The sequence below is a fragment of the Phyllopteryx taeniolatus genome, chromosome 3 (assembly GCF_024500385.1).
Source record: "Phyllopteryx taeniolatus isolate TA_2022b chromosome 3, UOR_Ptae_1.2, whole genome shotgun sequence".
In the NCBI taxonomy this organism is placed as follows: Eukaryota; Metazoa; Chordata; class Actinopteri; order Syngnathiformes; family Syngnathidae; genus Phyllopteryx; species Phyllopteryx taeniolatus.
Genome location: NC_084504.1, coordinates 13,439,724 through 13,454,062, shown reverse-complemented (window position 1 = coordinate 13,454,062; position 14,339 = coordinate 13,439,724). Strand labels below are relative to the sequence as shown.

General features: G+C 41.7%; 1 protein-coding gene across 1 annotated transcript in view; it reads right to left on the bottom strand.

Moving 5' to 3' along the window:
• Window positions 1–9,089: 9,089 nt before the first annotated feature.
• scarb2a (scavenger receptor class B, member 2a) overlaps window positions 9,090–14,339 on the bottom strand; it is a 28,844-nt gene continuing 23,594 nt past the window's right edge. Inside the window, exon 13 of the mRNA XM_061767025.1 lies at window positions 9,090–14,057. Coding sequence (XP_061623009.1) covers window positions 13,926–14,057 — 132 coding nt within the window. The 3' untranslated portion in view covers window positions 9,090–13,925. The remainder of the gene's footprint in view (window positions 14,058–14,339) is intronic.

The window sequence follows — 14,339 nt, the reverse complement described above, 5'->3', positions numbered from 1 at the left end:
GTCAAAATCAAATCAACTGTACGTCTGAATAAAATCTAAATTTAATTAAGTGAAATCACATTTAGAAAAAAAAAACAACAACAACAATAAGACACAAAATACATGCAATTTAACGTGAAAAAAATAATAGAAGAAATATACTAATAAGATACAAATAAATACTGATACAAAAATGTACAAAGTTATCCTATGGACAGTTTTGATCATCCAATTATTAACCAACGCAGGTATGGGGAAAACATGCAAAGTCCACACAGGAAGGCCGCATTTGAACCAAGGACCTCACAACTGTGAGGCCGATGTGCTAACCAGTTAATCAATGTGCCGCCATAAATTAGCCTGATTTTTATTTGATTTAACTAAATACAATGTAAAAATAAAAATACAATTTTGAAGGAGCAGCCATAATCATAATACAAAAAAAATTACAAAGTTAAATGAAACAGAAACTGTAAAAACTATTACACAAAACATTTGTTTAAATATTTAAATGATTTTTAAAAAGAAATCATCCGACCCCCGAGCGAGCTTTCGTCATCGTCTTTTCTTTTTCTTGTCGCCTCCTTTGACCCCCAAGATGGAAAATGGCGCCGTGGCGTCAGTGAGGACTGCCCATTGTTTTGGAGAGGACCACCACGAAAGAGGGGACGACGGGGGTCGGGAGGCCATTGTGCGCGGCTATCTTCGCGGCTGCTCTCACGAAAAGTTGATGGGGAAAAGCTGCCCGTGCACGCAAGGAGCACAACAGACTCACGAACGACTCAATCAAATCAAATCAAATCAAATCAAATCAAATCAGTAGCGTTTCAAAACAACATTTCTTGCCATGGTTAGGATTTCAACATAGAGTTTGGGAGTTAGGGTTTCAAACTGGGGTTTCAAACCAAGGTTAGAGTTTCAAAGTAAGGTTTCAAACCAATGTTGGTGTTTCAATATAGAGTTTTAAGGCTTAGGGTTCCAAAGTAGGAGTTCAACACATGGCTAAGGTTTCAAAATAGGGTTTACTGCAAGGGTTGGGGTTTGAAGTTAAGGTTTCAAGCAGGGTGAGGGTTCCAACATAAGGTTTATATCCAGGGTTTGGATTTGAAGTTAGGGTTTAAAGCCAGTGTTAGGGTCTTTAAATAGGGTTAACGGCTCAAGTTTCAGGTTTATGGTTAGGGTTTCTAGCCAGGGCTCAGATTTCAAATTAGGGTCAGGGTTTCAAAATAAGGCTTATAGCCAGGAGTTTCAAGGTATGGTTTCTAGCCTGGGTTAGAGTTTTCTAGTTAATGTTCAAATCATGGTTTCAATCCAGGGTTGGTTTTTCAAAGTAGTTTCAAGGCTTCAGGTTTTTAGGTTTTTATAGAAGGTTTTGGGTTTCAAGGTAGGGTTTCAAGGCAGGTTTGGGGGTTCAAAATAGGGTTTCTAGCCAAGGTTCAAAGTTAGTCATGAGAGTTTTGAATCATTGTTCAACTGTGGTCAGGGTTTGAAACAAGGGTTCAGGTTTCAGATTAGGGTTTCACGTGGCATTTCTTTCCTATGGGACGACCGGTCAAACACACAAATCTAAAATGAGAACAGTCACATGGGGCTGCTGTAGGCCACAACACATGCGCAGATGCTCACACGCAGATTAATTGATTTCACTTTCTGATGTCACACACTCGGCCACACGCATTAAAGGCACACACCCGACATACAAATGCTACAATGCTTTATAATATCTTTCTAATCTCTTTTATTATTTAAAAAAAAAAATGAAATACAGTACAGTGCCATTGTTCTTGATCAAAAAACAAAAGTAAGCAAATAAGTCGTGGTATTTTTTTGGCTGACTGCAATGGTTTAAATTTGTTTTATGAGTCAATTGAGCGACGAGCTTGCTCACCACTGTACTGTCATTTTAATTACATTTAAAGATCAAACTGATTAACCTGTGCGGATTTGTGTGCTTTGTCCTACATTGACTACACAATGACCCACATAGTGACAATCAGACCACACACACGCACACACACACACACTGCACATTTGTTTGAGTTGATTTAAGATTGCAGAGTGAAAGGTTACTAGTCCAGCCGCTAGCTATTACAACACATGCTGCTCTTTAATTCTCAATCCTAGTGTACAACAGGGAAACCTTGTCAATCATTTGTCAACCCTCACACGAGAGAAGAAGGAAGTCAGGCAATGTGCATTTTAAAGTCTCCCAAAAAATTCAACACAGTAAATGAAAGGTACACTTCACAGGATTTTTTTTTAAACATTATTTTCAAGTTTACAATTGTAAAAAGAAGTTAGCAGTATCAAACTATCAACATACATTTTTTTTTTTTAAACACACACCAAGAAAAAATACAAAAAATATACATATATGCAAATGAAATAAAAATGTAAAATATATAATGTAAAATATCTAAACATTATAAAATGTTATTTTTATTAAATGAAAATTAGAAAAATTAGAAAAATTAAATGGAATAAAAAGTAAAATATATGAGTAATAATTTCATAAAAATATGAAAAGTAAATACATGTGATTTTATTGAAACAGTTTCAATTGAAAAAGTTAAACAAAAACAAAACTAAATAAAATAAATGGGGAAAATATAAAAAATACATAAAACATAAAAGAACATTATGTTTATATACAGGTAAATACAAATAAAATAGCTACATATAGTATATGTATCGTGAGTAACGCTAAAGAAAAAGCAAAATGTGCTCACCGAATTGAGGTTTCACGAGTTTGGCCGACGTCTCGTGTGATCTCATATTTCTTTGGTGGGCTGGTGTGGGCAGGTGTATTTTTTAATGCAAATTCCAAATCGTATGCCTTCAAAACAAAAATCTTCCATTGTGTGTATAAAAAAAAAAAATACATTGAGATTTAAAAATTTAATATGAAAATAAAATACAAAACAATTGTCCAAATATAAATGAACATTTAAAAAATTATTTAATTCATTGGATTTTTTTTGTTCAACTTCATGTTAGTTTTCAATCTTCGTTACAACTGTGGTTGTTTTTTTTTTTTGTGCTTTACAAATCAAGTTGAGTAGTGTTGTGTTGCATCCATCCAGTATACAGCAGCTGAGCATGGCAGACTTTGAAGGTCACTGACTTGTAGTAGTTTGATAAGAGGGAAAACTTGCTCAGAAGAAGAGTCAGCAAAAAAAGACACCAGTGGGTCAGAGTTGACCCTGGTGAGGAACTTTGTGAAAGTGCAAAAATAACAAAAAAAAATATCTACATAATAGATTCCATGCAAAAAATATATAAACACCATAATATATTTATAAAAAATATACACTAAAGAGCCAATATAAAAATAAAATACCAAAATATTCAAATCAAATAAAATTCAAACTACAAATGTAAACCAAAAAATTAGAATGATATTTCAAAAAATACATTAAATTCTATAAATATAAATAAAATATATAAATACAAGAGAATAAAACCAGTGTGAATAAAATATTTGAAAGAGAATTATTAAATAAATAGAAATAAATGCTAAATAAATAAACTATAATTTTAAAAAATCAATATCTTGTCAATAAAATAATTAGGAAATAAATGAATAAAAATCAAATATGAAGTATATATATATATATATTTTTTATAATATATACAGTACACAGTAGATGGATAGATAGACAGACTAATTTGTATTTTATACGTGTTGATTTTAGATATAAAGCATACATATATTTGAACCATACATATTATATAGTAAAATTATAAAGAAAAATAACATGTTACAAAAATATACAGCTAAATCCGTGGAAAAGTACTGGCCTCCTTCTCAAATTCATATTGCATAACAAAGTTTCCCCAGTTTAATATGTAAGAACATGAAACAAAGACAACTTGCTGTGATTGATAGAAAAATAAATTTTGCTCGACCAGAAAATCCTGAAGGAGAATGTTTGGCAATCAGTTTGTGACCTCAAGGTCACAACCATCCAAAACACACCAGCAAATCAACTTCTGAATGGCCTAAATAAAACACACAAACAAACAAACAAAAAATGTTTTGGAGTGGCTTCGTTAGTGGAAGTCTTGAAATGCTGTTGCATGACCCTAAAAAGGCCCTTCATGGTCAAATCCTCCATTTTTGCTGAATTAAAACAATTCAGCAAGGAAGAGTGGGTCAAAATATCTCCACAGAGATGTGAAAGACTCATTAATTATAAAAAGAGAGTTATAGAAAACGCTACATTTCAGTTTTTGCTGCGGTGTTATTAGGTTCAGGGGCCAATTTCTTTTTCATACATAGCTTTGATTTTTTTTTTTCATTAATAAAATCACCATGTGAAAACTGCATTTTATGTTTGTGTTATCTTTGTCTGATATTTACATTTGTTTGATGATCTTAAGCACCAAACTGGGGAAAATATGCAGAAAAATGATCATTTGAGAAGGTAGGCCAATACTTTTTCACAGCACTGTACAGTGGGGCAAAGTTGCAAGTTCTCCCCTACTTGAAAAGATGAGAGATTCGTGTCATTTTCATCATCGGTATACCTCACCTATGAGAGACCAAATGAGAAAAGAAAATCCAGAAAATCACAGTCTGATTTTGAAAGAATTTATTAGCAAATTATGGTGGAAAGTAAGTATTTGGCCAATAACAAAAGTTCATCTCAATACCTTGTTATATACCCTTTGTTGGCAATGGCAAGGTTTTCACACACTGTTGCTGGTATTTTGGCCCATTCCTCCGTGCAGATCTCCTCTAGAGCAGTGACGTTTTGGAGCTGTCGCTGGGCAACACACACACTTTCAATTCCCTCCAAAGATTTTCTATGGGGTTGAGATCTGGAGACTGGCTAGGCCACTCCAGGACCTTGAAATGCTTCTTACGAAGCCACTCCTTCGCTGCCCGGGCGGTACGTTGGGGATCATTGTCATGCTGAAAGACCCAGCCACGCTTCATCTTCAATGGCCTTGCTGATGGAAGGAGGCTTTCACTCAAAATCTCACGATACATGGCCCCATTCATTCTTTCCTTTACACGGATCAGTCGTCCTGGTCCCTCTGCAGAAAAACAGCGCCAAAGCATGATGTTTCCACCCCTATGCTTCACAGTAGGTCCGGCGTTCTCTGGATGCAACTCAGCATTCATTCTCCTCCAAACACAGCAAGTTGAGTTTTTACCAAAAACTTTCTATTTTGGTTTCATCTGACCATGTGACGTTCTCCCAATCTCCAAATGCTCTCTTGCAAACTTCAGAAGGGGCCTGTGGCCTCATGTACAAAAGGCGCGTACGCACAAAAACGTGGCGTATGTTCTTTTTCCACGGCAAAGTTCAGATGTATTACGAGTGAAATGACCGTGGAAACGTGCGGTGCCTCACGCCAACTGCATGGCTGGCGTACGCACGATTCTACAGCTTTTGGTGCTTTGGCGACACTTCGAGGTGATGATGGGAAACTGTTATCATAAATCTGCACATCAGAGACGCATGAACAATTAGCACTTATGAACAATTTATGCCCGGCAACATTTGAGTTCAACAATGTAATTGAGGCAAGGACTCAGAATTCATTTGTTAACTAGTGCATTTAATGAATCACTGATGTTTGTGAGCACGAATATAAATTGATCAAGGCGATAATTTATGCCGCAGATTGCTCTCACAATCGCTTGATGTGACTTCAGCACATGCACTGGAAAAAAAATAATAAATTAAAAAATAAATTCGAGTCCTTTGAATTGACTTAATTTGAACATGTACATTGGTTGCACATGATTAAAATGTGTTAAAATTACTTTTTTTTTTTTTTTTTTAGGAGAAGTGGGGTAAATTATGCAATTTTAACACTTTAATCACGTGCAACCGATGTACGTTCCAATTAAGTCAATTGAAAGGACTCTTTTTATCAGCAGCCTGTTGTTGGAGTGTAATTGCGTCGGAGACCCTGGGAATGCCGGAGGAGACAACAGGGACGGTGGACGAATCCCCCGAACATGTTGCGCGTGGCTGCGACTGCACATAAAAAGAGTCCTTTGAAGTTACTTAATTTGAACATGTACATCGGTTGGACATGATTAAAATGTGTTGAAATAACATAATTTACCTTTCTTCTCCTTAAAAAATGTGTGCCCTTGCACGCTGAAAAAAAAAAAGTTTATTAAAATAATACATTGAGTCATTGCACCTCAGCGAACCCGACTGTCAAACTCCTGAAGTTTGCAGATGACACCACTGTCATCGGCCTCATCAAGGACGGTGACGAGTCTGCATATCGACAGGAAGCGGAGCGGCTGGAGCTGTGGTGCGGCCGACACAACCTGGAGCTGAACACGCTCAAGACTGTAGAGATGATCGTGGACTTCAGGAGGCATCCTTCGCCACAGCTGCCCCTCACGTTGTCCAGCTGCCTTGTGTCAACCGTCGAGACCTTCAAGTTCCTGGGAATTACAATCTCTCAGGACCTGAAGCGGGCGACCGACATCAACTCCGTCCTCAAAAAGGCCCAGCACAGGATGTATTTCCTGCGGCTTCTGAGAAAGCACGGCCTGCCACCGGAGCTGTTGAGACAGTTCTACACAGCGGTCATCGAATCAGTCCTGTGTTCTTCCATCACAGTCTGGTTTGGTGCTGCTACAAAAAAGGACAAACTCCGACTGCAACGGACAATCAAAACTGCTGAAAGGATTGTCGGTAGCCCCCTGCCCTCCCTTGAGGACTTGCACGCTGCCAGAACTAAGACAAGGGCGTGCAAAATCCTCTCGGACCTTCCACACCCCGGTCACCAGCTCTTCCAGCTCCTTCCCTCAGGTAGGCGCTACCGATCAATGCAAACTAGAACTAGTAGACATTCCAACAGCTTCTTCCCTCTTGCAATCAACTTCTTAAACAGCTAACCTATAATTCCATTACAACAAGCTGGCAATTTTTTGACTTGAGTTCGTTGTCACATTTCTGTGGGGCCAATTGTGTATTACTCGTGCACTCACTGTAGTTGTCTCGCCATGCTGCACTATTTGCATATACTGGCCACTCATGCCAGAGTAGCATCTGCTCCATTTGCACACTGATTGAGGAGTATCTGCAACATTTGCACAATCAACATTGTCCCAGATTATCGCACTACTCGTCACTTTAAACCGCATACACTCCTTGAAGTCTCAGCGCCCTTTGCACAATGGTCATTGCACCGGACTATTGCAATATTAGTCATTCGAACTGCTATAAGTGCTAGAGGACTCTGCATCTTTTTGCACAATTGTTTTTTTGTCAATGTCTTTATGTCTCCAAAGTGTTCTGTCAATTGACTGTCTGTTGTACTAGAGCGGCTCCAACTACCGGAGACAAATTCCTTGTGTGTTTTGGACATACTTGGCAAATAAAGATGATTCTGATTCTGTTTCTGATCCAAAAGGACTCAAAGTTTTTGATATCTTCTATTTGAATTCAAAAGATTACAAATACCACACATACAACATTTACACATGAACCTTTATCTCTCATAGGACTTTCCCTTGTTGTTAATGCCGGGGGACAGCGTGCCAAAGAGGATTTTCTTGCGTGCCTCCACTTCATTGAGCAACTTCACATTCAGAAAATTATTTTTCTTCATTACCTTGCTCATTGTCCTTTTTTCCTGATCATGCAAAGATTGGGATCTCAGGTGCAGGGTTATTTTAAATATGATTTGCATATTTAAATGTGCGCGTAGACAGGGAGGAGTCGGCTACTCCAACATGTGCGCTCAATTCTACGTTGACTGGGATGTACGAAGGAAAAGTGCTTGGATTCCTGCGTACACAGAGATTCATACATCTGGATATTTTTGTGCGTACAACATTTTCTGGATTTCAACGTATGCCATGTTTCAGTAGGAAATCCACGCAAGTCTTTGTACATGAGGCCCCTGGAGATGTACTAGCTTAAGCAGGCGGACACGTCTGGCACTGCAGGATGTGAGTGCCTGGCGGCGTAGTGCGTTACTAATGGTAGCCTTTGTTACTTTGGTCCCAGCTCTCTGCAGGTCATTCACTAGGTCCCCCCCGTGTGGTTCTAGGATTTTTGCTCACCATGCTTGTGATCATTTTGACCCCACGGGGTGAGATCTTGCGTGGAGCCCCAGATCAAAGGAGATTATCAGTATGTCTTCCAGTCTTCCAATAATTGCTCCCACAGTTGATTTCTTCACACCAAGCTGCTTACCTATTGCAGATTCAGTCTTCCCAGTCTGGTGCAGGTCTACAATTTTGTTTCTGCTGTCCTTTGACAGCTCTTTGGTCTTGGCCATAGTGGAGTTTGAGGTTGTGGACAGGTGTCTTTTATACTGATAACGAGTTCAAACAGGTTCCATTAATATAGGTAACGAGTGGAGGACAGAGGAGCCTCTTGAAGAAGAAGTTACAGGAAATCTTGCTTGTTTGTAGGTGACCAAATACTTATTTTCCACCATAATTTGCTGTTAAATTATTTAAAAATCAGACAGTGATTTTCTGGATTTATTTTTTCTTCTCATTTTGTCTCTCCTAGATGAGGTATACCTATTATGACAATTACAGGCCTCTCTCATCTTTTTAAGTGGGAGAAGTTGGACAATTAATGGATGACTAAAATACTTTTTTGCCCCACTGTATATAATATTATATAAAAGCCCCGCCTGTGTGGAGTTTGCATGTTCTCCCCGTGCCTGCGTGGGTTTTCTCCGGGCACTCCGGTTTCCTCCCACATCCCAAAAACATGCATTAATTGGAGACTCTAAATTGCCCGTAGGTGTGAATGTGAGTGCGAATTTGTTTATATGTGCCCTGCGATTGGCTGGCAACCGGTTCAGGGTGTAACCCGCCTCCTGCCCGATGATAGCTGGGATAGGCTCCAGCACGCCCGCCACCCTAGTGAGGAGAAGTGGCTCAGAAAATGGATGGATGGTTAAATTAAGACTCTAAATTGCCCATAGCTGTGAATGTGCGAATGATCGTCTACACGTGCCCTCTGAGTGGCTGGCGCACAGTTCAGGGTGTACCCCACCTCTCGCCCAGAGTCAGCTAAGCACGCCCGCGACCCTACTGAGGATAAGTGGTAAGGAAAATGGATTGATGGTTGAAGTTATCTTGAAATAAAGCGCAGCAGGCCATATTGCACTTGACGGCAAGCTTTTATTTTCTTGCAAATACACTAGAAATGTTTACAAAAGCACTGTAAGAAAGATGTGTGCAGTGGGAATTATCAAAACTAAAAGTGAGTAGTACTTGGAAATCATCTTTTTTTTGCACCTCTCATGACAAGGGGGAGATTGTCATTTGGAAAACCAAAATTAAAACAAAAACCACCATCAAGCGAGTGCAACGACGTCGTCTGTGACAGAAAGGTGCGCAAACAGAAAAGTGTTGGGACCCCGAGTAGGTTTATGGCACAACTGCTGGTCCCTGAAGGAGGAAGAGGAGGGGGCATCATTCATCTCATTCGTCACATCAAGATAATCAGCCTGGCCATCGAAGCCCTCCACTTTGACAATGTTAGCATGCCAAGATAGCATCACGTGACGTTACATTTTCTTTTTTGAAAATATACTGAAATCGACTTGGACCCAAGCAGGACGAAACAAACATCACAACAAAAATTACAATTCCAGGGGGGAAAAAAACTGAACATAAATACATGGCCCTGTAATAACAACCATTCATTTATACACACAACTCTGTATTGCTTTTATCTTACATAATACTGAGATGTATCCGGTTTCCACACCAAAGTGTTCCTTTTTTAGCCTTGATGTCAAGAAGGCACAGCAGCGAATATGGTGGCACAAGGCAGGGGAAAAACAAATACGGTAGGCGGTAATGGTTTGTGGCACGAGGAGCTAAGCCAGGGATGTCTTTGGTCATAAGTGTGTGTGTGTGTTTAGGTCTCAATAAAGTATGCTTCCACCACTTCGGTACAAGTTTTTTTTCCTCCACCACTTCTCTTGCGAAAGGCTACAAACATCGGAATTAATCGATCCAAATAAACCACCACCAAAAAAAAGTTGTTTCCACTAAGTTGTTTGTTTCGGTACAGCATTATTCAGTTTTTCCATAATTAAAAGTCCCAAAATATCCAAACTGCCCCACTTTTAAAACCCCCAGGTCAGAGTGGTAGTCTTGAAAATCAGTTTCCTCCAAACGGTTCAGTTCGGTACATGTTTTTTCGCCGTTTCCAAAAATATCCCGACCATGATACGTTCTTTTTGCAACAGAATTACCGATCCGACCCGTACTGGTGCAAAGTGAATTGGCTCACTTCTCAAGACTGACATAAAAGGCAGTTCGGTTCAGTACAGTAAGCAGTAGTTCAGCATTTCCATTGTAAAGGGCCCCAAACATAACCAAATTGTCCCACTTTTTTAGAACCATTACGTCGGGGTGCCGGTCACATGGGGCTCAAAGGCGAGCTTATGGTCCCCCGCAAAAAAAAGGTTTCTACGGCGCAGTTCTGTCACTTCCATATGCGTTATCTCACCATTTCCACCGTAAAAGGCTGCAAAAATGTCCTAAGTTGTTCTTTACATGAGTAACCTGCAATTGCAATGAAATCAGCCAACGCGACTCGTGAAAAGGACCACGTAACAATGAATTCAAAAAGTGGTGTGGTTCGGTACAGTTAGGATTTGTTGTTTGTTTGTTTTTTGGGGAGTTACCAATTTAAAGGGTCCCAAAGTATGTCAGTAGCAAAGTTGCAAATCCATGTGTCAGGGTGCCGGTTGTGGACAAAATTGTTGCTTTCAGGAAGATGGAATTGTATGATAAATAAAACCCTATGCATCATGGTGAAATGTTGGCAACTTAACTAAACATTTCGCAAATCCAGATGCAAACAGGATTGTCACTTCCATATTACAATAATATTTTGTGATCATAAAAAAATGCTATGACAAATGTGAGAATGTTGGTAATTTAACAAAATGGTTAGCAAATTGTTGGGGTGCAGGATGCAGACAAAAAATCGTCCCTTTCGTGTTATGATGGAATTTTACAACCGGAACAAAATGTTCCGCATTGTGCAAAAACGTTAGCAAATTAATCCAAACAGCTAGTGAATCGTACCTGAGGTGCCGAATGCAGACAAAATGGTTATTCTGTGTTACAAGATGCCGATTCAGACAAAATCTTCCTTTTCGTGTTTCGCAAAATGTTACGCATTGTGTCGCAACTAGGTAATTGAACAAAACTTTTAACAAATCCTTACATTTGGGTGCCAGATGCAGACAAAAAATTCCCTCAAGTGTTATGGGATTTTACAATGCTACGCGCATTGCCAAAATGGTACTGGTTAATTGGTTTAAAAACATAGCAAGCGTTAACTTATTACCATTTCAAAACAGACAAAAAAATGAAGATACAGTTAAATACACACTGTATCGTCTCACATTTCTCTTTGTTGATTTTGCCGGCGAGTAACAACCTGAAAAGTACCGAACCGGTGGAAACTTTTAAAATCTAAAGAGGGAAAATAGGCCCTTTCGTAAACTACATTGATCCCCACAGTCTTGTTTGTTGTTGACCATGCGGCACAAGTGTAACTTTTTCCTTTTGTTGTTCTCTAGGCTCTTCCCATTGGCTCACCACCTGTGGGAGGGGCCATAGGGGTCGGGTGCAATGTGAGCTGGGCGGTGGCCGAAGGAATGGGTGCTGGAGAGCGCTCCCGCTGGGGACTCCATCGTTCTGCTGGGGGACTTCAATGGTCACGTGGGCAATGACAGTGAGACCTGGAAGGGCGTGATTGGGAGGATCGGCCCCCCCGATCAGAACCCGAGCGGTGTTCTGTTATTGGACTTCTGTGCTCATCACGGATTGTCCATAACGAACACCATGTTCAAGCATAAGTGTGTCCACACGTGCACTTGGCACCAGGACACCCTAGGTCGCAGTTCGATGATCGACTTTGTGGTCGTATCATCGGACTTGCGACCGCATGTCTTGGACACTCGGGTGAAGAGAGGGGCGGAGCTGTCGACTGATCACCACCTGGTGGTGAGTTGGCTCCGATGGTGGGGGAAGATGCCCGTCCGACGTGGCAGGCCCAAACGTATTGTGAGGGTCTGCTAGGAACGTCTGGCAGACTCCCCTGTCAGAAGGGGTTTCAACTCCCACCTCCGGCAGAACTTCACCCACGGGGGACATTGAGTCCGAGCGAACCATGTTCCGTGCCTCTATTGCCGAGGCGGCCGACCGGAGCTGTGGCCGTAAGGTAGTCTTTGCAGCTTTGGTGGTCGCTGAGGCAAAAACTCGGGCGTGGGAGGAGTTCAGTGAGGCCATGGAGAACGACTTCTGGATGGCTTCGAGGAAATTCTGGTCCACCGTCCGGCGTCTCAGGAGGGGTAGCAGTGCACCATCAACACTGTGTATGATGGGGATGGGGCGCTGCTGACCTCAACTCGGGACGTCGTGAGTCGGTGGGGAGAATACTTCGAAGACCTCCTCAATCCCAATGACACACCTTCCCATGAGGAAGTAGAGTCTGGGTTCTCTGAGGCGGGCTCTCCTATCTCTGGGGTTGAGGTCACCGAGGTGGTTAAAAAGCTCCTCGGTGGCAAGGCCCCGGGGGTGGATGTGATTCGCCCGGAGTTCCTAAAGGCTCTTGATAATGTGGGGCTGTCCTGGTTGACACACCTCCACATCGAGAGGAGACAGATGAGGTGGCTGGGGCATCTGATTCGGATGCCTCCCTGGTGAGGTGTTCTGGGCACGTCCCACCGGGAGGAGACCCCGGGGGCGACCCAGGACACGCTGGAGAGACTATGTCTCTCGGCTTGCCTGGGAACGCCTCAGGATCTCCTCGGAAGAGCTGGAGGAAGTGGCTGGGGAGAGGGAAGTCTGGGTGTCCCTGCTAAAGCTACAGGCCCCGTGACCCGACCTCGGATAAGCGGTAGAAAATGGATGCATGGATGTTTTCTAAGCTGACAAACAATAAAAGTTAGGATAGAATGGCAACGTGTAAGACTCATAGGAACATCCACAGGTTTATGGCCACTTCCTAGCAGCAACGAAGACAAAAAAAGAGGATAGAAATGTAGTGTACAGGCAAACCATCTGGCGCAGAAATAACAAAAACCCAAAACAATGGAAACAAAAAAAAACACACAGGGCACATTTTTCAGGCAAAAAGTGTAGCGGAGTGGTGTTTTTTGTTGCTGTTGTTTTCTTGAAATGATAAGACAAGTGATTCAAGTGCTCTGTTGTGCACATTAACACAGTGTCTTTGACACAAGAAGGAAAGAGAGAAAGAAGACCCGGAGCCTCGGCGAGGATCGTTCGTGGTCCAAATTGTGCTGGAGTAACAGTGTATACGTGTGAACCGTCATGGCGGTAAGGCAGAGAAAGTGAGTTCGAGTCTCCCTTGTAAGTTCCTCAGGCGTTTTTTTCCCCCAATTGAAAAAAGAAAACCCCCAAAACTGACGAGCTACAAGTAGGGATTAAACCGAGCAGCTATGTTACAAGGGGGAGGGGGAAAAGGTGGTGCGAACCCACACTTTCACAACCAGCTAGTGTGTGAAACAAAAGGCAAGATGACTAAATTGTTTGGCTCAGTCTTTTTTTTTTTTTTTTTTCTCTTTTTTCCCCCGCTTAATACTTTTGTTAATATGACAAGGCGGTTCCCAATGGTGGGACGGTGCATCTGTGTGGAAATGATTACCATTTTGGGTGCGAGGGGCATGAAAAACAACTCCTACTCAAGTCCTTTATCTTAAGAGTCAACCAGGAGAGGAAGAGGAAGCCTCTCGTGACTGACTCAGGCTTGGCATGGGCGGAAGGGGGGGTTAGATAGTCCTTAAGAGAGCTCAGGTAGAGTTCCCACCCCATGGAATAGTAAGCCCGTCCACTTGCCCTCACCCGCCTCATGGTAACACGACACCCCCACTGTGCGCTGCTCCCTCAAGCCCCCTTCCTGAGCTCCAGACTTGGGGTACAAGAGATGGGAAGAGGGGGGTGGTGATCAACAGTTCTGGGCCTCCACTGGAGACATGGCGATGTAGGAGCCGTTTCTTATCGGCTGGCTGGCGGGAGCCTCGGGCGACTCGTCAGTCTTGTCGCTGACCTGTGTGTACGCAGTCTCATCTTTGGCCGTCTGGAGCCACAAATTGGGAGAAAAGCGGAGGTTAGTACCAGATGAAAAAGGTGCGGAGTCGCTGTCCGACAAAAAAAAACAAAACAAAAAGACAGTGAAGACTTGAAATGATCGGCAAACTCCGGTGAATACGTCTATCAGAACGGGTCACACGAAAGTCTCAAGGACCCATGTAGGAAATTGAACAGGAAGTCAGCCATTGTGGGTTGAACCCGCCATTTTGGTTTGGTTTGTAATATATATCACACACATACATGCACATATACACACTAGTGAATTCCT